Source organism: Atractosteus spatula, chromosome 19 (assembly GCF_055471065.1).
Source record: "Atractosteus spatula isolate fAtrSpa1 chromosome 19, fAtrSpa1.hap1, whole genome shotgun sequence".
Taxonomy (NCBI): Eukaryota; Metazoa; Chordata; class Actinopteri; order Semionotiformes; family Lepisosteidae; genus Atractosteus; species Atractosteus spatula.
The window spans coordinates 17,948,620-17,976,577 of NC_142724.1; the positions used below are offsets into that span (position 1 = coordinate 17,948,620).

Here is a 27,958-nt window from a genome sequence, read left to right on the forward strand (position 1 = left end):
CTTACAGTAAACGTCTTTGCTGTGCCCGTTGTAGATATTGAATTTTACCACTGAAGGGAAATCTTAGTAGCTGAGCATAAAAAGAATAGGAGCATACTGTAATGCATGTGAAGGCCACAAACGATATTAATTTTGGAACATAAACATACTGTACAGTATATGGCTGGTCTTGGTACTTTAAAGAAAAAATACACACCAGTATTCCATTTCTCCCTAAACATTTTAAGCATCGAAGTCTTTAACTAAAGAGATACCGGAGTCAACAAGCATACTTTTAGAATTTGATTAAAAGGGAATAAAATATTGAATCGCGTATCTAAAGAATTTAATAACGATATGATTATATTCGTGTACTGCGACAGGGCTGTGTAGGGCTGTTTCGCCTCTCTTGTCATGCGACTTCCCTTGTAGCCTACTGGTCTACGTGCCCGCTTACCAACTCACGGGTTGTGTGTTCAAATCCAGCTGGTGCTGGACTTTTCTTTTAACAAACATTTCTTCGAAAAAATAGAATAGCGATATTATGGACAATCAATTGACTTTTATATTTCAAAATATCACAACATGATCGATTCTAAGTCATTTTTGATAACAATGAATAGTCACCTTCTTCCCTTCTGACAATGGTCCCTGCTTCTGCTTCCTGCTTCTATTGTGTGTGTGTGTGTGATAGAGTAAATTTCCATAGAGAAATGGAGGCTGGACAGTATGCGATACAATATAAACATTTATATTGATTTAAATCGTGTTTTGATTTAAATCGCAAACGCGTGTTTAATTATATGTGTTTTTTTAATCATAATCAGGCTAATGCAACATAAATTGATACAGTATCTCTGTCTTCTAGGTATCTTAATAAACTTTCAGCATAGCTTTCTACCCGTTTAGATTTATATTTCTTGGGATTTTGGGATCAAACGTGGAAGGATTAGATTGTAATCGTTTTTATTTTTCAAATACGTTTTAGAAAAGTGTAATCTATACCTGCCCAGACTGTACGCCTTCCTAAACCCCGCCTTTCACTAGTGTCCTGCCCTTCCCCGCGCACCCCAGCCGGGAGCTCTTCGGCCTGTGCCCGGGACGAATGTATATTTTGATATTTACACCCGGCGCGGCACCGAGGGAGCGTCTGCATTTATAACTTAGTTTTTAAAATTAGTCAAGCAATATGAAGCATCTCCTTTTACTTTTAAGTCCCTTAAATACATTGAGCACAGCTTTCTCACCACTTAAGATTACTTTTTTGATACCATCCTTACACAAAGCAGAAACTTTCCGATGACATATGGTACAAGTGGAAAGATTACAGATTTTAATCGTCTTTAATTTTGTTACGTTATATGTTTTAGGAACGTTTCATCTAAACAAACACCACAAAACTATTCTCGATTGTATTCTGAATGTTATGTTACACCTACAGTAGTTCACTGCTTTAAATACATCGAATTAAGAATGTTAGGTGTAGCACTTTAGATCTTTTTTTCTGAACCAGGGGAAATCTGATCATGTTTCTCTATAACAATAATAAAAACCTTTATTTTACATATCACCTTTAAAAGTGGCATCTCAAAGCAATACAGTAGATCAAAAAACAGTTAAAAGGGACCAAAGTAAATACCAGACAAATGCAAATGCGTTTTTAATAAAATGCTTTTATTCATTCAGCAGAGAGTGAGAGGGACATCCAGCAGAGAGAGACACACACACCGGTTTCCATTGACAAAATTGTTTTTTTTCAATTCCTCTTGTCTAACAGGAATGTTTTGTTTGTGGACAGACTGTTAGACTAGAGGAAAAGAGCGCCTCCTTGTACGAAGCATTTCGTTGATCCGATCACGAATTCTTTTCCAGTCGCACGAAGTAAGGGTTGAGAATCTCAGATTCACCATGCGACTAATGGTTTCCCAGAGATTGCAAGGCAAGGCACTTTTGCCTCTGGACCCATCGAAATTTACAGACGTGGTCCACCCCCAGTAAATTTCAAAAGTCACAAGATTTCGAAACACGAGGGCGGTGTAGCGGTCGGCTCTTGCTTTCCCGTCTATGCCGATGCACTGCAAGTACAACCCCCCCTCCATCTCCTGAGTGATGGATAGCAGTTGGATATCTGGGAGAATTATTCGTCCCACTGGCGTCTGTGAATTCCGCTCTGTGAACGGTGCTTCCTGGGGGGAGATAGACGGCGGGGACAGCATCAACAAATTCCTGCGCGGTGGTGAGCGGAGAGGCCGGGATGGAGTGTCCTGAGGCGGTGTGTGCTCTGCGGGGGGCACAGCTTCCGCCAGGCATTGCAACCTGCGCGGCGGGGAGAGGCACTTTTCGGGAGACAGCTGCTCAACTGTTTCACTGCTGGAACATACTGTCTCCTTCCTCTGCATTTTCAGGAGTGTCTCTAGCCTCCCAATCCTCCCCAGTAATGCATCGTAATGCTCCCGCTGCTGCCGAAATGTCTCCACACAGATGCTGCTTCTACATGTTGGCACCCTGGCCAGTGGCCGAGAGCGGAGACCCACGGCCTGTGGCAAAATAACATAATTCATGTAAGAAATAAAGTCACACAGTAGTATTCATCAGTCGCGGAACAGACGTCAAAATAAACTTTTCTTTTTTTCCGTCTTACTGCTTTCTTTTTTACTGTCCTGGTGGTAGATTTCGAAGATCATTTCGCCCATGCGGTGTTTTCTTGAAGAACAGGCTACGAAGAAATAATTATAATTGAATTTAAAATTAAAAACGGCAATAATACCTTGTAATATGCGCTGTAATTGCGTATTTCAGATGAAGTCTGCTGTATTTGCTTACCCTTCGCACTTTGGAAGCTGGGGCAGCAGAAGCACCCCGTCTCTTCCCGTAAAAGGTCTTGGTCTCACAGTTTTTTTTGTGATGGGAGCTCACCCAATCCCTTGGTGTATTTATGCTATATTCACATGTACGGCTAGAATGTTCATTGTCTTCCAATAAAAGGCGGGTGCCTTTTGCCGAAGTCGGGAGACATTAGAGGCTTGCCACACCCGGACTGTTAAACCAACGCATTAGCACGTCAAAGCCCATTGAGGACCCGGGCGCAATAATTGTTTTGTCCCTTGATTTACTGATCTGCATTAATTATGGAAATCGAGTTCCTGCTCTGTGCAGACAACCTGGTCCCGTTGTCGCCCACAGAACAGAGGCTGCGCCAGAACCTGGCACTGCTGGAGCAGCACTGTCAGACCTGGGCGGCGACAGTCAATCTGGACAAGACCAGAGTTATGGTTTTCCAGAAAAAAAGCCAGACCTCAGGGAAACAGGTACAAATTCACACTTAACAACACATTAACACCTAACAACAGGAGCAGGGACGAATTAGGCCAGTACCCACTATTGTTAAACATACAGAAAAGGATATTAAAGTATTGAATATTAGTATTGGCTTTAGTATTAGCCATACAGAACATTAAAGTGCCCCTTTTCCATTCAGCGGGTGCCTGAGCCGCTGTGTCCTATCTTCTGACAGTCGCCGTTGTGAATGTCTGTAGAGTGTATCTTATTTTTAGTAAATAAAGTGCATTTTTGCACACTATATGTGCAAACGTTTTATGATATGTCGCTGTTGTGAATGTCTGTGGACATGTGCTGGCTGGACAGGAGGCTCTACTATACACAGAGAGCTTAGAAGACAAAGATATCAATTTATTTTAGTCAAAAATTTATATATCACCTTTAAAAGTGGAATCTCAAAGCAAAGTAAATACCCAACACTGATTGAACCCATCTGCCATGCTAATAAAACACCTTGAATTGAATTGAATAGAGGGAGAGAGGGGGGGAGGGCGCATGGCAAATAAGATACACTCCACAGGCATTCACATCAGCAACATATGAAACGTTTGCACATATAGTTAAGTTATTACTTGGTTTTCAAAGTGCAATGAAATACAATATTGTTGTTGTTGCTGTTCTTGTTGTTTTTATCCTGTAAAGCGTTTTGAGAAGCCACCTTTAAAGGCGATATATACTGTAAAAGCGCTGATTTTTATGGAATGTGTTCCGCCGGGGATTCAAATTTTTTTTTATTTTTTTTAATCGCGTATCTAAGGAAATCTCAGTATAACTTTGTTCATGAACAAACAGTGGCATGTTACATTATTATTAGTTTTTTTATTTCGAGAGACTGGATAAGTAGTTCAAGTGTTTTTTTTAACTTCCTGAAAAACAACTAATAATTTAACTATATGTGCAAACGTTTTATGATATGTCGCTGTTGTGAATATCTGTGGACATGTGCTGGCTAGACGGCAGAAGGAGTGAACTGGGTGAAAACTCCAGCCAAATCCCCAGATCTAAATCCAATAGAGATGGTTTGGCATTCATTGAAGGACTACGTTCGGAAAACTGCTAAGCCCGTCACAAAGCAGGAACTGATCGATGCGATCTATAAATTCTGGGAGGAAGAACATGACCGAACAAAATTGTAACAATCTTATTAACAGGCTGTTTCGTGTTCTTCCTAGGATTGTTGACCGGGGCGGGGGACATTCGGAAATGTAAGTCCGAGAAAGACAGTCTCACGTTTGTGGACAGTCTGTCCACAAACAAAACATGTAAAAAAAATGTAAAAAAAACAATTACTTTTTGTCAATGGAAACCGGTGTGTGTGTCTTTCTCTGCTGGATGTCCCTCTCACTCTCTGCTGAATGAATAAAAGCATTTTATTAAAAATGCGTTTGCGTTTGTCTGGTATTTACTTTGGTCCCTTTTAACTGTTTTTCGATCTACTGTATTGCTTTGAGATGCCACTTTTAAAGGTGATATGTAAAATAAAGTTTTTTATTATTGTTATAGAGAAACATGATCAGATTTTTCCTGGTTCAGAAAAAAAGATCTAAAGTGCTACACCTTACATTCTTAATTCGATGTATTTAAAGCAGTGAACTACTGTAGGTGTAACATAACATTCAGAATACAATCGAGAATAGTTTTGTGGTGTTTGTTTAGATGAAACGTTCCTAAAACGTATAACGTAACAAAATTAAAGACGATTAAAATCTGTAATCTTTCCACTTGTACCGTATGTCATCGGAAAGTTTCTGCTTTGTGTAAGGATGGTATCAAAAAAGTAATCTTAAGTGGTGAGAAAGCTGTGCTCAATGTATTTAAGGGACTTAAAAGTAAAAGGAGATGCTTCATATTGCTTGACTAATTTTAAAAACTAAGTTATAAATGCAGACGCTCCCTCGGTGCCGCGCCGGGTGTAAATATCAAAATATACATTCGTCCCGGGCACAGGCCGAAGAGCGCCCGGCTGGGGTGCGCGGGGAAGGGCAGGACACTAGTGAAAGGCGGGGTAAAGGAAGGCGTACAGTCTGGGCAGGTATAGATTACACTTTTCTAAAACGTATTTGAAAAATAAAAACGATTACAATCTAATCCTTCCACGTTTGATCCCAAAATCCCAAGAAATATAAATCTAAACGGGTAGAAAGCTATGCTGAAAGTTTATTAAGATACCTAGAAGACAGAGATACTGTATCAATTTATGTTGCATTAGCCTGATTATGATTAAAAAAACACATATAATTAAACACGGGTTTGCGATTTAAATCAAAACACGATTTAAATCAATATAAATGTTTATATTGTATCGCATACTGTCCAGCCTCCATTTCTCTATAAAAATTTACTCTATTACACACACATACACAATAGAAGCAGGAAGCAGAAGCAGGGACCATTGTCAGAAGGGAAGAAGGTGACTATTCATTGTTATCAAAAATGACTTAGAATCGATCATGTTGTGATATTTTGAAATATAAAAGTCAATTGATTGTCCATAATATCGCTATTCTATTTTTTCGAAGAAATGTTTGTTAAAAGAAAAGTCCAGGACCAGCTGGATTTGAACACACAACCCGTGAGTTGGTAAGCGGGCACGTAGACCAGTAGGCTACAAGGGAAGTCGCATGAAGAGAGAGGCGAAACAGCCCTGTCGCAGTACACGAATATAATCATAACGTTATTAAATTCTTTAGATACGCGATTCCATATTATATTAGCAGAAAAGCTTAAAACTACCACTTTTTCACACGCTATTTCACATGCTAGTTAAATACTTCAATGCTTGAAATGTTTAGGGAGAAATGGAATACCGGTTTGTATTTTTCCTTTAAAGTACCGATTCCTGGAATCTGACTGGCTGACACCCTTCTGAAGTGGTTCCATAAAATCTGGTATACGGAAAAGAAAGCATTGATAAAAAAAGCCTGGATTCTCATGTATCTCATACAAGTATCTTTTAATACAGTCTTTGCTGTGCTCTTGAGGATCCTTGTGATATTTTGAGCTCTAGTTGAATGATAAGTGTCGCATTTTAAATCATTTTCGTAGTTAGAAATTATGAAACGCCCTGTTAAAAGCAAGGGAGTTTTTATGCCCGTTGAAGTAAAACAAAATGCCTGACAAAGTATGGCTTGGACAGATTCCAAGTGCTTGTACAAATGTGCTAAAGAAATTATACTTTGAGTATACAGCTTGTCCAAAGTCATTCATTATTAATACTATTAGTAATATCTTCGGTAAAGGCTTTGATGCATAAATATTTCTGATAAAGGTATGTTGTATACTTTTGTCCAACTGAGCAATCTTGCTTTCATAAAATATACCTACATTTTAATGACTGATGATTAACATGCTGTAATACACAGTTCAAAATTAAAAGCTCAAATGCTGTACATGAGAGGTTAAGCTCCCCCTGGCGGTTTTACAAGGTGACGCCGGATAGTTTCCAGCATGACGTCGATTAACCGCGTGATACCGCGACACGCCCACCGGGGTATGCCGCGAAATACCCCACCCATTTTGAATGGCTGCATCTGTATATACAGAATACTGCTGACACCAGGAAAATTCTTATACTTTACTCAGCAGCATCTTAAAAACAGCACCCATGGTGTTCAAACCGATTTTTTTTACACTGAAGACATATTGCAGACATTTACAACAAATACATATCAAAAAACATTTACACTCCTGCTTCTGCTTATAGCAGAAGAAGTGAACTGGGTGAAAACTCCAGCTGAATCCCCAGATTTAAATCCAATAGAGATGGTATGGCAATGCGATTTACAAGTTCTGGGAGAAAGAACTGACAGAACAAAATTGCAACAATTTTATTAACAGGCTGTTTCGTGTTCTTCCTAAGTGTTGAGCGGGGTGTGGGGGCATTCGGGAATGTGAGTTATTTGAGTCAGATTATGAATGAATAAAAGCATTTCATTAAAAACGTGTTTGCGTTTGTTTGGGCTGTACCAGCTATACCAAAAAATAAAGCGCTGTTTTTCATTCAATGAGTGTCTGGGTCACTGTGTCCGTCCTATATAATAATGCCACAATATGTGTTTTATGTGTCGCAAAAAACTGACTTGCTTTAACAAAATATATTTACTAATCCTTTCGCCTGGCAAACTACCTGAATGCCCAACTATCTGAGAAGCCCTCCGTGAAACCAAAAGAACCACAACTGAACAAGTTTTGATAATGAGAGAAGAGAGAAATAATAAGAGAGTCCCCGTTACCCCCATTTTGATTTAAATCGCAAACGCGTTTAGTTAAATGTTTTTAAGGATTCACAATCCGACAGTGCAACGTAAATCATTATCTTTGTCTTCTGCATAATAATGTTCACCTCTCTGTCCAGCATATTTGATTTCATTGCATTTTGACAGATCGTCTTATAATCAATTGTTGTCAGAATATCCCCCCCTCCAAAAATCCTTTTTTTTGTTTTGCTTACAGTGAGGTCAATCTAAACATCACACCTCTGTAATAAAAAGTTCTATACAAATGCAGACAACCATCATTACATACTGTATCACTATATATGTGTTTATTATCTGAGCTTGTAATACAAAGTTGATCAGTTCTCAAATGACTGATCTTGTATTATCTGATCAGTAATTATTTATTATTTTATTGATTTCTATATTGTTTTTATTCATTGAGTATGTCAACTATGTTTTTCACTTGCATTTTTATAGAATAAAATTGTGAATAATAAGTAAAATAATATTCGAGTGGTAGAACTGTGTCGGTGTTCATTGGCTGCAAAGAAACAAGCAAAGGTTAATTGCACTATGAACCACATAAAGAAATGTAAAATAGTCTTCTTTAGGTGTGAGGGCGGGAGTGGATGGTAGAAGGAATAAACAGTAAATCACAGGAGAACAAAGGGCAGGACAGGTGAGAAAGAGTATCCGAACAGTGAGAGATCAGTGGGAAGAGGTGTGAAGATGAAACCGGTAAACAAAAGCAGTGATTTAAAAAATAGTGGGTAGCCGTGTCAGCCTGCGTTTCGGTTATGAATCCTTCTTCAGGTGTGAGGGTCTTCAGAGGTGTGAAGATGAAATCGGTAAACAAAAGCAGTGATTTAAAAAATAGATCAGTCTGTTATTGAGAGCCGGCGGAAAGTGTAATCTGCCTGAAACAACTATTAAGAATAATATAAGAATTTAATCTTAAACGAGGTAACGAGTTTTGATAATAAGAGAAGAGCGAAATAATAAGAGAGTCCCCGTTACCCCCATTTTGATTTAAATCACAAATGCGTGTTTAATTAAATGTCTTTATTGATTCAATCTGACAAATGCAACATAAATCATTATCTTTGTCTTCTAAGTATCTTAATAAACTTTCAGCATAGCTTTCTCCCCGTTTAGATTTATTAAACAAAGCAGGAGCGTATTGTACTGTACTTCCTCTTGGGATCATACCTGGAAAGATTAGATTGTAATCATTTTTATTTTTAAAATATTTTTTATTTTTTTAAAATACATTTTAGAAAAGTGTAATCTATACTAAAAAGCTGTATTTATTTAATACCACTTGATAGTTATATTAATAGAAATTATTTTAAACTCTATTATAGTATCGTACACATTAAACAAGTCGGTATATTTTATAAAAGCAAGATTGCTCAGTTGGACAGTATAAAGCAAGTATGATTATAATGTTTATAATCGCTATTCTTGCAACTACAAAAATAAACTGGAATGCTACAGAACCCTAAACAGACAATACACACTTTTAGTTTAGCAGGATTTGCGCGATAAGCACATTGTTTAATGGGGATGATATTACCATGTCTATTATCACTGTACAAGACTACGTAATCTGCAAAGGAACAAGTAATAGGTTTACTCCATCCTGAAAAGAGAACAGAGAAAACGCAATGTTTCGGCTGTGAAGCTCAAAATGAAACACTTAAATGTAATGTAGGCTCTGAACGGGTTAAACTTTGATTTGGGCTTGCTTGACGTCACTGCCTTCCATCTGAAATCCTGCTTGAATCCTGCTAAACTAAAAATTAGACATGAGAAGAGAAGAGGCTCTGGTGAAATTTCTCTGTAAACTGAAGCAGAGAAGAGTTAAAGTGTAAAGTGTCTCCTCCTTTTAAACTTGTTAATGTGACACAGAAGATATGACTGTATTAATGATGTAGAGTTTTCGGCTCACGTGGATTTGCGCCCTACACCCTGTGGTACCACTGTGTACATACAGTACGAACATGTTGTGATATTTAGAAATATAAAAAATGTCAATATACTGTAGTGTCCATAATATTTGCTATTTTAGTTTTTCAAAGAAATGTTTGTTAAAAGAAAACTCATGGCAATCGCTGGATTTGAACACCCGACCTTAGCCTTAGAAGTCAGTCACGCCACAGATGCAGTTATGCACCAAACAGTGAAACAGAAGTACACATATCAATGGAAAGTCTTATACTACTGTTTGTGCTACAGTACCTAAATATAATTATATCGTTATTAATTTCTTTAGATATGCGATTCCATATTATATTTCCTATTAATCAAATTCTAAAAGTATGCTTTGTTTACTCCAATGAGCTTATTCGCAGAAAAGGTTAAAACGATCACTTTTTACAAAGTATATAAACGTACAGTAATATGGTCAGAAGGAGCACATAAAAACGTTTCCGAAATAACCACATGTAAGACTTTGATGCTTAAAGTGTTTAAGGAGAAATGGAATACTGGTGTGTATTTTTTCTTTAAACTACCAATACCAGCAATAAACAGTTTAGAAAATATGTTTATGTTTCTAAATTAATATCATTTATGACCTTCAGATGCATTAGCTCCTCTTCTTTTTATGCACAGCTACAAAAATTTCCCTTTAGTTGTAAAATTCCATATAAATATTCAATACTAAGTGGATTAAAATGTGCACAGTAAAGAGATTAAATGATTAAATCTTTCCACTACCGACCAACGCACCACGAGTGCCCCTGTCGGTCATTTTGGCCAGCCAATCACGTACCGCAGTCTGAAGCGGTATGACGTGTTATGACATAGTGACATATGACATAGTGAGTTGTGTGCAGTACGAGTTTGTACTGTGCACTTTGAATGGCTGCATCCATATGTCCCTCTTGGTTTGTAACTCTTCGTGATTGAATATATACCTTTTGTATTCTGCTAACCCACACTCTTAAGATCTGTTATGTTTATATGCCCATTTCATGTATTAATAAATGTATTGTCATGTATTAGTATCCATGTGTGTGTTGCTGAGTTATCCCCCAAGGTCGGTTTTCTAATCATTTTGTGACTTACTGCTACAATTAATGATTGTCCCAGTAAATGTGCAACACCCCTACAGTGTTATACTTCTTTTGTTATTATTTTCAGCTACCACAATTACATTATATCTATAGATTACATCTAATAAAATTGTTTGTTTCTAGTACAGTAGGCATAAAGAATGATTAGTGCTAGAATGCACTTCTGAATTAATTAATATTTAATACTATAATGGTCTGTCTTACAACCACAAGCAGATGTGGTATGTTAAGCTTTCACAGGGCCTCCCGGCAGTTTTACAGACTACAGACTACAGCCAACTACAGTATACAGACTGAAATCTCCCGCATTCTAGATGGCTGCATCTGCAGGCCTGAAAGCACAGCTAGGAGGAGATAAGACATCAGGAAAAAAGGAAAGACATGCAACCGGAACACTCTGTTGCATGGTTTATTCTCATTTAAGTTATGAGAGCAAGACAGAAGGAGACAACTGTCTCCGCTTCTCCAGATATGACACAGATCATCCACTAATAATTATTTGATTTATTGAAGGATGTGCTTTGAAACAGAATTCATTTTTTATTAAAATGCCAAATGTATTTACAGTACTTTACAGGACTGGTCTAGCACAGATAAATGGAAGCTTATATGTACATGGAAAGTCATTCCAATGACTGTTACCTAGAAAAAAAAGAAAAAAATATTCTGTGCTTTCTTACAAATAAAAATATTTTATTGTATGGGAATTACATGCCTTCTTTCTTTGAAATAACATATCTTTGATATTCCCTCATAATGCCATAGTAGTGCAAATCACCTGCTTATAACATTCTGCAATAAACTATAGAGAAGATAATGACACCTCTTATTTCTGTACATTATATATTAAACATCTATGTAATAAAAGCTCATTCAGTACCTTATTTTCATTTAGAATAAATTATGTAATATCAAGCTTTGTTCAGTGAAATGTTTTGAGAGATTTTCTGTGTCACAGACTTTTTAACAGCATGATAGTTCATATGCAAACTGAAAGGAAAAAGCAATTTAATCACCACTGCTTAAAGATGTATTTATTAATATTGTTTAACCTGACTTCTATTAAGTATCAACTGTTCCTTTGTTGAATACACATTGTTCTGTGAAATGACTTTTACTTTATTCTCTTAAACATGATTCTTTTAAATATCTGTTTTGAGATCTAAAAATATTCTGAGGGTGAGAATTAGGGGTCTCTATCTACAAATACAGTATGTCAGCGTGTATCCTTCAAGAATCATATATTTAGATACCTATACGGTATCTAAACTGCAGGCCAAAAGGAAGTTGCGCTGTAAATTGTGCTAAGTACCTACAGAAATCCTACAGGAATCTTTGATGATAGTTTGGAATATTTATTTGTAATTGTAGAAGAAACAAGCTGAGTGCATGTCTAACAAGCAACGATGTAAAATATGACATGATCTGTTACCTTTCCAGTTGAGTTGCAGGCAGTTTTCCTGTTGGTAGTTATTGGGCTCTCCAGTGGCCCAGAGTGTAAAGTTCCATTGAGTCCTATCACCCCAGGTCCACGTCCCTTCCTATTGAACAAGATTTTAATTTTTATGTATTTTAATTTTTTGTCTATTCTGATGTCTGTTTTGCTTGTCTTGGGCTGGGCTGCTGTAACACATCAATTTCCCTTCGGGATCAATAAAGTCCTATCTATCTATTTAAGATGAAATACACAAGTAAAACTGTTAACTTAGCCCGGATTGTGGTCGCTGACGACCACGCCTGTCACTTTTTTTTAAGACAAACGCAAGATAAACAATGTTTTTTTCAAACCACTCCACAAATTTTCTCACATGCAAGTATTCTCCAATATCATCACAAGAAAACCATTAAGTTTGTTTCCACAGATGTGACACTATTGTGCAATAAACCAATAAATTAATGAACTAGCAGAACCCCAATAAAAACACCCAGCCACCCGGCCAGCACAGCATGTAAATATCATACATTTTTACCAACAAAACCGCAAAAGCAAAAACCAGCAAAATATATACATATCCCATGTTTTTACCTTATTCTGAAGCATGATATATATCCAAAATAACCCAGACTAGTTTATCTCTAGACCTGGAGGCTACTGACCATAGCCTGTGTTGTAAATAGTAGTACGTTTGCAGCAGGACCGAGAGAAATAAGGCGATTTGATTGGTAAAAAACGCTGTCAGTCATTGTATTTTCAGCCATTCAGAGCCCTTAGGGGGTAAGACTTCCTCTAGAAGCCTCAGGCTGCATTCCGCCTGCCTTTTAGCTGTCAATCAATTGACTCAGAAGGGGTAATCAATCAGTTTTTTATCAGTTTCTTATCAGTGCTCCTTTTTTTCACACCAGAAGGCAACTCCATTGCATAACAGCAGATAAAGGCTCTCTAGCAGTGTCTAAAGGTTTTTATAGCAATTGCAATGGTTTTTATTCTTATTTTTTCAATATTTTTATGATTTTTTATTATAGGCGTGAAATTTCATTCCAGGTCCAGTCTTCACAAAACATGATGTAGAATTTTTTCTAATTGATCAATTTGTCCCAGATTTTTATCCAAGCTAGTAGTCACCTAGAACAAGGGTTTCAAATCATTCCCAGGCCTTTTTACATGCATATTAGTTGAGAAGTCTGACCTCTGAAGACCAAAAAAACATTTTCGCCTGCTGTTTTTTGGGGTTGTTTTTCATATGTTTGCCTGCTGAGTGGACACATTAAGAAATATAAGACATTTGACTGTTCACACTCAAAGCCAAGGGGGTTAGCTTCAATTTAAGACCTGACCCAGGCTCCTGCTATGTTCTGCTGCAGAGATATAACAAATGTTTAAGGGGGAGGAAATTCCAGGCGGAAATTGGCTAAATGGACATAAGTGGTTTTAACTGACTTTGATGTGATTTGCTGACACTTGACTTGTTCTTTAAGCATTAAAGTTTCAATTAAAAATAATCACTTTAAAAAGATATATACACATCATTTGTATTTCAGCAAAGGACATCATTAGAAGGAAGTGAATACCTTTGCAAGGGACAATGAATGAATGGATGAATATAAAAAGAGAAGAATTGAGAGATGGGTGGATAGATGGATGGATTTTGCTCATTTGAAGGTAGCTCAGTAAAACTTAAATTTCATCCAACCCTTTCATATTGGTAACCAGAGTTTGAACCTCACCCACTTCTCTGGGAAGCATGTTCCAGCTCTTTCCGTTAAAGAATATTTGCTTTTTTTCTGTCCAAACTGTGACCCTGTGTCTTGGTTTTGCTACTGAGTGTGAAATAGTGTCCTGAGTTGAACCTACTGTAAATAAACCCAAATCCCTTTCTTGTGTAGCCATCTGCAGCTCGATATCACCCAATGAAATGTGTACAGTATGTGTTCCAATTGCCCGTGGGCATCACGTTATGTTTGTCAGTCAATGTTATATTTGTCATGCCTGCCAAATACACAATGTATTTACTAATTCCCATATTTTTTAATCATGTGCATATTGGATGGAATTAATATATTTACTATATAACAGTATCCAGACAATTTATGTAATGCAGGGAAAACGCTGGGCCCTAATGATACCCTTGAGGTACTTCAGTACCTTTATGCAATCCATGCCTCCCAGCCAGACTGAGTGCTCCCTGTCATCCTCACTTCTGATCAGGGTCAACAGGAAGTTGTTAACATGCTCATCGTGCACTGAGGGCAGAAGTGACCTCAGCTTATGGCAGTGGAGCTGAGAGGACAAGAAAAACAGATATATCATCATAAGCACTGATAGTGGATAAACATACAAGATTTATTCTGTGCTTTTTCTTCTAACAGATTTAGTATGGTTTGTACTTTACTACAGTATAACTCACTAGTATATCTACACATGATATTACATATCATATGTCCAGACTTTTATTTCTTGTTTTGTAAGGACTGCTGTAAGAACAATATTGTCCTGGTTATTCCAAGACTGATGTCTGATCTTGAATTTTCTAATATCATCTGAATAAAAGCCTATGAAACTAGCAGGGCAGATTAATTAACTGTATAATTTTCGCCAATAAGTGTAAACATTTAGGAAAACACATTTGAACAGGGAAGTATCTTCTTTTTTTAAATGTACATAAATTAGGTATTTAAGAGACTCTTAATAAAATGTTAATAAACTGACGAGAAGCAACTACTGTATTAATAATTAATTGCTTCTCTCATAAACGTTAAGATAAGTCTATAATGTTATGTAATTCATAACTTTGTGCTAATAACTTACAGATGCAGCCATTCAAAACACGTGGGGTATTTCGTGGTACACCGCGGTGGGCGTGTCGCATCAAAACGCAGTATCACGTGGTTTAACGCGTCATTTGACGTCATACCGGAAAGTATCTAGAATCACCTTGAAAAACCGCCAGGAGGAGCCAATAAAGCTTAACCTCTCATGTACAGCATTTGAGCTTTTAAATTTAAACTGTGTATTACAGCATGTTAATCATCAGTCATTAAAAAGTTGGTATATTTTATGAAAGCAAGATTGCTCAGTTGGACAAAAGTACACAACCTACCTTTATCATAAATATTTTAATTATGCAGAAATATTTTATGCATCAAAGCCTTTACCGAAGATATTACTAATAGTATTTATAATGAATGACCATGGACAAGCTGTAAACTCAAAGTATTAGACTGGTCCACATTATTTGTAACCATCATTTTAAATGAAAATACTTTATTTTTTCATCGACAAAAAGTAACACCACAGCATTTCGTTGATCTCACTAACAAGGACGGGACATTAGCTAGCCAATATGATAAAGGAATAAATGACTTTTTTTGTTCATTTCTTTAGCACATTTGTACAAGCACTTGGAATCTGTCCAAGCCGTACTTTGTAGGCATTTTCTTTTACTATAACGGACATCTGTTTTATAATCGAGAATATATGTAATCACGTATCTAAAGAAATTAATAGTGATATTAATTTAAGGATCTAAATATCTAAATCTATGTATCTATATAGCTGGTAGTATTACTATATTTCACTTCCTTTGTAAACACGTTTTGTTAACACCTGAATCGCAGGTGGATTCTGTTTTTTGGTCTGTTATGGTCTGTAGCTCAAATCCTGCTTAACTAAAAATTAGACACAAGTAGAGTATTATTGGACAATGTTGTGAGGCTCTGGTGGAATTTTTCTGTAAACTGAAGAGTTATAGAGGAGACAGGTTGTGTATCACTTCTTTTGACACTTGTAAAAAAAACATTCCAATATTAATGTGACACGGAAGATAATGTGGTGTATTGGTCGTTAGTGAAAAGATTTAATCATTTAATCTCTTTACTGTGCACATTTTAATCTGCTTAGTATTGAATATTTATATGGAATTTTAACACTAAAGGAAAATTTTAGTAGCTAAGCATAAAACGCAGAGGAGCATAACGAAGGTCATAAAGGTCATAAACGATATTAATTTAGGAACATAAACATATTATGGGAACTGTATGTTGCTATTATTGGTATTTTAAAGAAAAAATACACACCAGTACTCCATTTCTCCCTAAACATTTTAAGCACCAAAGTCTTACATGTGGTTGACCTTCTGACCATATTACTGTAATATCTGTATTGCTGTTTCAGTATATATCACATGACTTGCCTTGGTGGCGTCACGGCTTAAGCAACTGATTTACAGTACTGTACAAGGTTGAGGTTGGGTGTTCAAATCCAACAATCGCTATGAGTTTTCTTTTAACAAAAACACTACTTTGAAAAACTAAAATAGCAAATATTATGGACACTAGAGTATATTGACATTTGTTATATTTCAAAATAACATGTTCATACTGTATGTACAGTACACAGCGGTACCGCAGGTTGAACTGTAGGGCACAAATCCACCTGAGCCCAAAAGCATTCGCCTGGTGCAGCGCGGTTTTCATCACTCTCTGCGGGAGTGCTGGTGTGACGAATTAAACCGGTTTCACAGGTATTAAGTAGAAGGGGTCGAATCTTCCAGCGGGAGGGGGGAACAAGCTGCCCAGCCGTATGGAATGCTACAGAACCCTAAACAGACAATACACATTAGCCAAATATTTGACCAAGATATCCAGACACAGCTGTATGAGCTCCACCAGTAAAACTCTACATATTACGCTGGTCCGCACTATTTGCAACCGTCATTATAAATGAAAAGACTTTATTTTTTCATCGACAAAAAGTAACACCCACCACAGCATTTTGTTGATCTAACTAACAAGGATGGGACATTAGCTAGCCAATATGATAAAGGAATAACTTACTTTTTTGTTTATTTCTTTAGCACATTTGTTTGAACATTTCCATCGATTGTACAAGCACTGAAAAACTGTTCAATCCCTAGTTCATTGGGCATTTTCTTTTACTATAACAGATATAAAAAATCCCTTGCTTTTAACAGAGCGTTTCATAATTTCTAACAACGAAAATGATTTAAACTGCGACACTTTTATAATTCAACGAGAGCTCAAAATATCACAAGGATCCTCAAGAGATCAACCAAAGACAACAGAAAAAGATGTGTATAAGATACTGTCCATGGGAATCCAAGCTTTTTTATCTACGCTAATAAGTAGTCTTTAAAATTTCTTCATTACACAGTAAAGTCAAAATTTCGGGATGTGCCTATATTAGTACGCTGGGCAAACGTTCCGAGGTCAAATTCTTCCAGTACGGGGGTACCTTTAAAGCGGAGACAACGGCACCGAAATTTTTTGGCGCGCCCTTTCTTTATAGCCCTGGCCAAATATGAAGACAGTATGTACAGTTATAATTCAAACTGAATTAAAAACTACACATCCCAGTTATTATGGTGGTGCTTGTGATCATTGCGTTTAACCATTGAAACAGGGCGAAAAATCAGTCACATGACTTTGAGGCTGAGTTTCGAAAGCTTAACCTATCAGCAACAAAGCGAAATTTACATGATAGGCTACCTCAAACTGTCAGTTACACGACTGTGTATGTCGCTTAAGCCACTCCTATTTGGCTTTTTAGTTATGGAGGCAGGAAGACGCCCCCCCCCCCTCTCTGGGTGCCTGATTTGTCGCCATCTTTAACCCTTCCGTGTCCGAATGGCAGTAGCTACGCGTACAAAATAAAGTTCATCCCAGCTACAATACATATATATTTTTGTGGTAAGAGGGAGCAAAACATCAGTATTTACTGTTATTAATTAGTGTACGATTTATAGTTGAAATCTAAGCCTAAATATAAAGTTAAAATCTGGACAAAGCAATGTAGGAAATGCGCACACAGAAATACAGAGAAAATAAATCCTTTCTGACATCTAAAATCAGTTTCGATCAAGGTCTCTAAAACGAACAAGAAAAAGAGAATTTTCGGAGGGCAAATACGCTGTGTTTATGTAGAATAAGTGATTTATGAGCAATCTAATTTCTTGTTCGTTTAAAACAGTGAAATGTCAGCTGCAAAAGATCGCACCAGAAACAGCACTCTCTCTGCCTGTCATAGACGTTCAGGAAAGGGTGAATGAAGTCATGTCAAGTACAATAATTCGGTGATCAATTATAACAGTTGTAGGACAAGAAACAAAAGATAGTGAAAACTTAAGCTTTTTAAGGCTAAAACTAAAATTCATTCTACAAATTAAGGCAAATGAAAATTCAGGACGTTAAAGTGCTAGAGGTGTAAAAAATACAAAAATGCACATGAGCAAAAAGTTTTAGAAATGGAGCAGGTGTGACTTTGAAATAAGCAAACAGAAAAAAAGCCACGAGTTTAACCATCCACACAGTAAAGACATTTAAATCTTTCTACGAACGACCAACGCACCATGAGTGCCCCTGTTGGTCAACCAATCACATACCGCGGTATTTTGCGTCATCGCGCGTCCCGGTGTGTGATGACGTAGCCAATTACGTGTCTGTACGTGTCTGTGCCGCGCAGTTTGAATGGATGCATTTGTATGTAACCATAGTATAACAGGTAATCTGTAGTGTATCTATCATTGATTAGTCTGCAATCACAGGTCACTGGGATTGACTCCATTTAAAATCAACACTTTCACAATAGTTTGCTTTCATCACAATAAATAAAAACAAAATCTGAAAACTGCCTGTAACTCGCACGATACATACATTTGCATCAGCCCACGTTACTCTTTCCGTGAAGAACTTGTAGCAGAATCCATCAAACTTCATCCAGCCTGTTGGACATGTGCACTGGCAGTCATAGGTTCCTGAAAAGGATACTTGTGAGGCTCATATAATTTTTCAGGTGAAGCATCTGGTTATCAAAGCTAATAGAGAAACTGAATTCATATTTGGATGGAATCATAGTGCACAGGTTAAATTTCAATTTCTTGTGTACTAGCAAAAGTATAATGTAGCACACTCATCAGGCGGTGATGGGGCACTAAATGAATGCATGATGGGAAACATGGGACAGTCAAACCCGTATACTAACACTATATGTGCATAAACCCCTGTCCTTCCCCCCAAATCCCAGGAGTTAACGATGTCCCTGCTAGTGGTCTGGTGCTGCGCTGGAAGACATAAAGGAGCCGGCTATCGCGGGAAGATATCGTTTCTCACTCCAAGGCAGTTAAAGCACTCTGTACACTCTGGGATTCCTTGGTTGTGAAGGAGGGGGTGTTGTGTTGGGGTTGACAGGCACCCTCCGGTGGTGAGAGACGGTAGCAGCTAGGGGTACTTGCCTCTCTGCGGGATGTTGTGCTGTGAGCAGTGCATGGGCAGCCAGGAGTGAGACATTTTGGTACTGCCAAGACCCTAGGGCATTTCCGGGACCACTTCTACTGGAGACAGTGTCACCAGGACATGGTGCTGAGCTTGTGATGTGTGCCTGGCACAGAAAGGTCCCCCTGACTGCTCCCGTGCCCCCCCTATAGCAACATCAGGTGGGAGCTCCTATGGTGCGAGTGGAGGTTGATGTGCTGGGCCCACTCCCTCGTTCAGATTCTAGCAACCGCTTCATTCTGGTGGCTATGGACTATTTTACAAAATGGCCTGAGGCATATACCCTACCAGACCAGAGCACCACCACTGTGGTGGATGCACTGCTGGAGGGCATGTTTACCAGGCTGGGGGCACCAGAGGAGCTCCACAGTGACCAGAGGTCCCACGTTTTCAGCCTGGTGTGCCAGCACCAGGGGATAAAAAACACGGCTGACCCCCCTGCATCCCCAGAGCGATGGGTTGGTAAAGCTTTTTCACTGCACTCTCTCCACCCAACTGGCTGCTTTGGTGTCTGAAAATCAGCGGGACTGGGATCAACATCTGCCCTTGGTACTATGGGCCTACAGGACATCTGTCCACATGTTCACGGGGTGCATACCAGGCTCCTTGATGTTGTGGAAATTCACACCCCAATAGCCCTGGCATTTGGGACACTACCAGGAGACAGCCCTTCTCCCCCCCCCCCCGGCCCGGACTACATGCGGCAACTTCAGTGAAGCATGGAGCGCGTACATACTTTCACCTGGGCCCACCTCACCCAGGCTGGCATGCATCAGAAGCACCAATATGACATGCACTATCAGGGACCCACATGCTGGGGAACTTTTTAGGGTGTACAGCCCCCAACAGCAGAAAGGCCTCTCCAACTTGGGAGGGCCCTTGTGAGGTGTTGGACTCAGTGCGTGAAATGTGTTATTGTGTCCAGTTAAAGACCTGGGGGTGTATGGTAGTGCTCCACCAGGACAGACTTGCTGTAGCTCGCTCAGCCTGTTTCTCCCGAAGACAGTGATGATGTTTCCCCATTCTGCTCTGTTTTCTCAGGTTCCCAACATGAACCGTGTGGCTTGTATTAGTTAGGACCCTGCACCTTCACTCTTACTGGCTGGTGAGAGTAGTCCTTTTAAGGATTGTTATCCTATGCCTTTCTGGTCAATAAAAGAGCATGTGTGATTATTGCTCATATTGTAATGACAACACTACAGTTATTGCTTGTAAAAGGTGTCTGAAGCAGTCAGGCCATAAAGAAAAAAGAAAAAATAACACTTATCTTACAAAGTAAACATTTACGTTTGACTCTGATCACATTATTGGATACATTTTAAAATAAATAAGAATAAAAAAGCCACAGTGGACTTGACCTCATACTATACAACAGGTCTTCATTACCCAATAAAATGAAGGCCAAGACATATACTTCACAAAGCAATAATTGTGAATGACAGGTGGAGATGAAAGAAATTCGTTCCAAATTATATTTTACTCATTTGAGAGTATACAGTGATAGAATGCCTTACCTGTCACCACACTGAGAGTGAGTAAAATGCAGATCAGAGCTGAAAACACACACCTCATGTTGCCAGCTTTCTAAAAGAACAAAAATGGGCAGAACAGTGTGAAGTTAATGTGCAGGATGCCGAATGGAAAGGCATTGCAGTAGGATGTCAATGTGATTCCCTTTGCCAGGGAGTGGAGAAGCTGTATAATAGAGCAGCATGATATTAGTGTGCACATACTGTAGGTAGGTGGAAGGGAGGCTGGGCAGTATCATTTACAAGGTCATTCAAAGCCTGGAAAAAGACTCAGAAGGCAGATTTGTTTTAATATCAGGTTCTATATTTGGACAACATCTCACTATTCTAAATATTTGTGCTCCTAATGAAGATTCTCCCAAATTTATACTTTTGTTTAACCAACACTGCCCTTGTTTTAAACTAGATCATCATTTGCTCTCAAAAACATATGTAGGGACTCGTGGTCTTGGGTCTTGTGGATATATGAACAGAGCTGAATCCTTTAGTTAAAAACTATACCTTTTACTTTTAATTCCCATGCCTCTTATTTTTTGTATTTTATACCCAGTATGTATGTTTATAATGTTTTATCCTGTCATATTGGTTCAATTATCCTATCTGATAATTCTCATGATTGATACAATTAGATTTTAATTTTAGTATTGCCATAGAGCGAAGTAGATTCTGGAGGTTTAACACCTCTCTCTTAGCAAATGCTGTGTTTTGTGATCTTGTACAGAAGTGGATCCTTCACTATTGTGAAGATGACAAAAATCACTAGTATCACCTGCAATAATGTGGGATGCTGCTAAAACAACTATTGGGGGGCATATCATTTCCCTCAATCCTCAAAAAATCTCAATTGAAAAGAGATGAAATTTAGAAGCAGAGGTATCACACTTAGAGAACTTACATAAAAAATAAAAAACACCTAGAGAGGTCACTTTATTAGCCATATACAATTTCTTGCATTAGGAATTCATCTTTTCACATACCCCAGCTTGCTCTCCATCAGACACACAGACAGAGAGAGAATCTTGGGGTCAGAGCGCAGGGTCAGCCATTGTATAGCATCCCTGGAGCAGTTGGGTTTAAGGGCTTTGCTTAGGAGCCCAACAGAGTAGGCTTCCTCTGCAGGATTTAAACTGCCAACTTTCTAGCCACAGGTGCAGATCCTTAGCCACAGAGCCACTGCTCTGCCCCTAATTAGTTGCTCTAGTTGGGCAGCGTTATGTTGATCAAAGACAGAATTAAATTTAGAACATTCAGAACATAAAAAATATTTGCTTTTCAAACAGAGGTATTACAAATATGTAAATAAGCCAATTAGATTACTCGCCCACAAGATAAAAAAGAAACAAAATGAGTGTTTCATTAAGTCTGTAAGGTTAACAGATGGTTCATAAACATATGATCCCAGGTCAATTAACAACATTCTGTCTGTGTTCTCAAAGATGGTTTTCTGAACTCATACATCAGAAAGACTACAGAAACCAAAATTATCCTGCAGCTACAGTAGGATCACACCTTCCCCCTTCTCTTAACGACAGACTACTTTTCTTCTAAATTGTCTCCATTCATTGGAAGTTTCATTTCACACCTCTCTACACCTATTCTGACTTCACACCTCTTGATTGGCCTCTCTTTCTGTCCCCTGCTCCCACCTCTCACTCCTCCTCTCTCCCAGCTGTTGTTCTCCCGCTACATTACCTTTGCTTACTGCCTTGTCTTTCTCACACCTGAAGAAGGCTCCACAGCCGAAATGTTGTGTTTTCTTTCTTCTCTTTCCAGCATGGAATAAACCTATTACTTGTTCCTTTGCAGCCTACACATGCTGACGCAGCTACCCACCTGAACTACAATTAACAACATACTGTATTTAAAAACTTCTATAAGGCACTTTATGTATTACAAAACAATGTGGCATAAGTTGATATAACATCATACTTGTAAAAGGTATTTATTATATTACAACCTCATTTCTGAGGTTCATAGGAATGCTCTTAATGCACCTTTTACCCCTGGAGAGGCTCTGGGTGCAATTTTATCTGTGCCCTCGGGCACATCACCATGGCTGGATTTGTACCGTCTAGAACTTTATTTAAAAATTTGGCCTGAGCTTCACCCAATCCTGTTACCAGTATTGAAAAATCTACTAGATCAAGGCTCATTACCTGAGACTTGGAATAAAGCCTCTATCTGTTTGCTTTTGAAAAAAGATAAGGATGCACAGGACTGTGCATCATACAGGCCTATAAGCCGATTTAATTCTGATTTGCCAAAATATTGGCAAAGGTTCTTGCTCATAAATTAGAAAACATATTACCAAATATTATTAAACCTGATCATACAGGGTTTGTAAAACCCATTACAATTTCTAGCCTTTATTAACAATGTTAGTCTATTGAGAAAACTGTTAGACAAATTTGTAGAAAACAATACTCTCCTGGATTGGAGGGATGCTAGATAATACCTTAATATACCCATTTGTTTGTCTCTATTATCTCCTGGCATTCTCAATCCTATTTCCCTATGCAAATGAAAAATATAGGACTTCTAGACAGGACCAGAAAGTGGATTTTAGATCTTTACTGTTTATTCTCACAAGAAATTTTAAAATATTTTGATCAGATCAAAACTGAATATAATATTCCCGCATCTGAATTTTACACATTTCTTCAAATACGCCATTGTAATATATCTCGTCTCAAAGGAAATAGATTGAGATTGGTTCTATTGAAATTGAAAAAAAATTAAGAACTCCTGGTACCCCAAGGGAAATGTTATCAAAATTATATAATATATTAGTTACTCACTGTAAATCTTCATATACAGCCCTGAAAACTACCTGGGAGCAAGATTTGGGGCACTCATTTACTGACTAGGACCGTATAACTATGTGTGTGTAGCGGCGAGGCTTATTAATAAGAAAGAATTAAGTGTTTCTGAGCTTTCCCAAATTAGGCCTCATCTCTCTGTTCATCTCTGTGGTGCAGCCACAGAGAAACTATTCATGCAGGCTGATTTAGGGTTCTTTTGATAAGGACAGCTCCCAAAGGGGGATGCACTTAGCTAAGCTTGGCTATCATGATCAATGGTCATCCATTGGCGCCTATCTGTCTAGGGAGTGCCAGATGGACATCTGGACTGCATTCCTAGGTGTCAGGAGTAAGTGACTCATATCTCACCTTGATCAACCAATCAGGGACTGGTAGGGCCGAGTAACCCACGTGGGACTCTGATGCCCATGGAACTTTCAGCCAATGAACGAGCTGAAGTTCCTCCAGGTAAAAACAGGCAACACAGAGATTCAGTAAGATTCAGTGGACTTCTGTGGACTTTTCTAAAGGGAATTCAAAGGAGAATTCCAGGGCAGGACAGCCCAGGAGCAGAAGGCTCCCAAGGGCAGGACATTCTCGCAGCGCCTCCTGACCATCCTGAGACTCAGCCCGGACAACCACGGAACGGCCAGTGTGTCCGAGTGCCAGAACTTTCCTTTGTTCTAAGAGTCTAGAGCGGAGGTTGCCAGAGAGTAACCAGAGGATCCACCCGAGGTTAGCAACAGCAGCAGGCCTCGTGAACAGGTCAGAACTGTGGACAGCTGAATCATTATTCAGAACTAGCGCTTCATCAGGAACGAACAGGTCCTCTTCCTGACCTGCTGGGACTCACAGTCATCTTTTCTCCTGTGCAAAAACTTTGCTAGTTAAAGCCAACACTAACTAGTCGGTCAGTGAGCATCAGCAGCGCACCGTCGCAAGCCGCACAGCACAGCCTGGCACGGAGCCAGAGAGCGTGGATTGGATAGCAACAGCCTGCAACTGTTTCAGAGAGCCCGCAGGAGATCTGAATCCCCAGAGATTGGATGAGTATTCAACTTCAATGCATTACAGCTCGAGAATTCAATTGTTATCCCAACCAGTTGGTATCAATTTAATTCCTAAGAGTTATGTACTTGTTTTGAGTATCTAATGTAGAAGTTATAACCAAGTTCATTTACGAAACGGTCTGAATGAATGATAAACTGAACGTATGTCCTCTTGATGTGTAACTCTTCGTAACTGATTGAATATATACCTTTTGTATTCTGATAACCCTCTTGATAAGATCTGTTAGGTTTATATGCATATTCTATGTATTAATAAATGTATCCTAGTGTATTAGTACCTGTGTGTGTGCGTTGTTTGAGTTATGTCGCATGGTTGGATTCTAAAGCCATCAAAAGAATTAACTTTGTGATTTACTGCTACAATTAATAATTGTCACAGTAAATGCCCAAACCCTACAGAACTGGTGCCTTCAGAGAGCCACTACATTTACATTTTGGCTATGGCAACGTTACATGTGAAAAGCTGCACTGAAAGTACACTTCTGTTATCATACAAGAGCTTAATTTCAAATCTCATAACAAATTTTATCTAACCCTAGTTTGTTTGCAAAAGCTAAACCCAATGTTTAAGTGTCGCTCTCAGATGAGTACCTTTATTAATTTATTCTGGCAGTGTGATAAAATTAAACAATACTGAAAAAATTTACATTCTGTCATTAAAAAAATCTTGGGTGAACATGTTACTATGTTTGCAAAATTGTGTTTTCTACACAGTGATTATCGCATTAACATTGGAATGTTTTTTTTACAAGTGTCAAAAGAAGCGATGCACAACCTGTCTCCTCTATAACTGTTCAGTTTACAGAGAAATTCCGCCAGAGCCTCACAACATTGTCCAATAATACTCTTCTTGTGTCTAATTTTCAGTTAAGCAGGATTTGAGCTACAGACCATAACAGACCAAGAAACATAATCCACCTGCGATTCGGGTGTTAACTAAACGTGTTTGCAAAGAAAGTGAAATACAGTAATACTACCAGCTATATAGATACATAGATTTAGATATTTAGATCCTTAAATTAATATAATTATTAATTTATTTAGATACGTGATTACATATTATATTCTCGATCCTAAAACAGATAATTCAGGTCCTGGAATCTGACTGGCTGACACCCTTCTGAAGCGGTACCATAATCTCTGGTATACGGACACCCCGGAAATTTGACTTTTTACTGTGTGATAGATTTTAAAGACTACTTCTTAGCGTAGATAAGAAAGCGTAGATAAAAAAGCTTGGATTCTCATGTATCTGATACAAGTATCTTTTAATACAGTCTTTGTACAGTCTGAGGATCCTTGTGATATTTTGAGCTCTGGTTGAATGATAAGTGTCGCAGTTGAAATAATTTTCGTTGTTAGAAATTATGAAACACTCTGTTAAAAGCAAGGGAGTTTTTATGTCCGTTATAGTTAAAGAAAATGCCCGACGAACTAAGGATTGGACAGTTTTTTCAGTGCTTGTACAATCGATAGAAATGTTCAAATAAATGTGCTAAAGAAATAAACAAAAAAAGTAATTTATTCCTTTGTCCTATTGGCTAGCTAATGTTCCGTTTTTGTTAGTTAGATCAACGAAATGCTGTGGTGTTACTTTTTGTCGATGAAAAAATAAAGTCTTTTCATTTAAAATGATGGTTACAAATAATGTGGACCAGCGTAATACTTTGAGTTTACAGCTTGTCCAAGGTCATTCATTATTAATACTATTAGTAATATTTTCGGTAAAGGCTTTGATGCATAAAATATTTCTGCATAATTAAAATATTTATGATAAAGGTAGGTTGTGTACATTTGCCCAACTGAGCAATCTTGCTTTTATAAAATATACCAACTTTTTAATGACTGATGATTAACATGCTGTAATGTTAAATGTTGGAGAGGGAGTTAGGCAGTTGTGTCAGTTAGTTGTCTAGAGGCTTCAGAGATGTATAGATTCTTACGCCATACCACAACAGCGCCTCCTTTGTCCGCTGGTTTGATGACGATATCATCCCTGTTGTGGAGAGACTGGAGTGCCTGATTTTCTCCTTGGGTGAGGTTGGACCTGTGTTTACTGGGTATAGAGAGTGCCTTTGGAGCTTGATTGGTGCATTGGTTAATGAAATAATCGACTGGTGGAAAATGGCCAGAAGGGGGAATCCATCAGCTCTGTTTGGGATTAATGTTGTTAATGACATCAATAACCGGGTTGTTATCAGCTGCCTGTGAAGAGGAATCGTCAGCAAAATGTGCTCTGAGACGGATCCTGCGGTAAAAGCGGTTAAGGTCGACATTGGTCTGGGGGATGTCCAGCTTCCTGGGAACTGGTACAAAATTGAGGCCTTTGCTGAGGAGGGATCACTCATCCTGTGAAAGGGAAAGGTCAGAAGGTATAGTGACAACAAGGTTAGGACTGGTGAAGGTGTTTGGGGTGTTGATGGTTTTCTTCTGTAGAAGATGACTGAGTTTTTTGTCCTTCTCTGTAGTGAGAAACTGGTAGAGTTTAGAGTTGAGAGATCTAATGAGGTTAGTTATAAAGGGAAGATGATGTGGAGCTGTCAACCATAGAAATTCCTTAGCCTCTTTGATGTTGTTGTCGGAAAGGATAATCTGTTTTGTTCATATATTTATAAATATCATATATTTTATGATATGTCTTTGTTGTAAATGTCTACATTTTATTCAAGGTGCTGTAATGTTTCATAGCCGTTCAGGGAAGCCAAATATGTAACGTTGTGGCTCTCTGAAGGCACCAGTTCTGTAGGGTTTGGGCATTTACTGAGACAATTATCAATTGTAGCAGTAAATCACAAAGTTGATTCTTTTGATGGCTTTAGAATCCAACCATGCGACACAACTCAAACAACGCGCACACACAGGTACTAATACACGAGGATACATTTATTAATACATAGAATATGCATATAAACCTAACAGATCTTATCGAGAGGGTTATCAGAATACAAAAGATATATATTCATTCAGTTACAAAGTGTTACATATATCAAGAGGACATACGTTCAGTATATCATTCATTTAGACCGTTTCATAAATGAACTTGGTTATAACTTCTACATTAGATACTCAAAACAAGTACATAACTCTTAGGAATTAAATTGATATCAACTGGTTGGGATAGCAATTGAATTCTCGAGCTGTAATGCATTGAAGTTGAATACTCATCCAATCTTTGGGGATTCAGATCTCCTGCGGGCACAAAGAAACAGTTGCAGG

The 27,958-nt window shown here is 38.2% G+C and overlaps 1 protein-coding gene across 3 annotated transcripts in view; it reads right to left on the bottom strand.

The window, feature by feature from the left end:
* Positions 1–1,798: 1,798 nt before the first annotated feature.
* The window catches only part of LOC148818161 (C-type lectin lectoxin-Enh5-like), a 29,315-nt gene continuing 3,155 nt past the window's right edge, over positions 1,799–27,958 (bottom strand). Inside the window, exons 2-6 of one of the 3 annotated variants that reach the window (XM_088937603.1) lie at positions 20,857–20,926; positions 18,725–18,825; positions 14,199–14,333; positions 12,048–12,156; positions 1,799–2,516 (exon numbers count right to left, since the gene is read on the bottom strand). In XM_088937603.1, the coding sequence (XP_088793729.1) occupies positions 2,470–2,516; positions 12,048–12,156; positions 14,199–14,333; positions 18,725–18,825; positions 20,857–20,914 (450 nt within the window). In that variant the 5' untranslated portion in view covers positions 20,915–20,926 and the 3' untranslated portion in view covers positions 1,799–2,469. Of the gene's footprint in view, positions 2,517–2,543; positions 2,696–11,101; positions 11,258–12,047; positions 12,157–14,198; positions 14,334–18,724; positions 18,826–20,856; positions 20,927–27,958 lie in introns of those variants that run through there. The other 2 variants (XM_088937601.1, XM_088937602.1) reach the window with 2 other exon arrangements.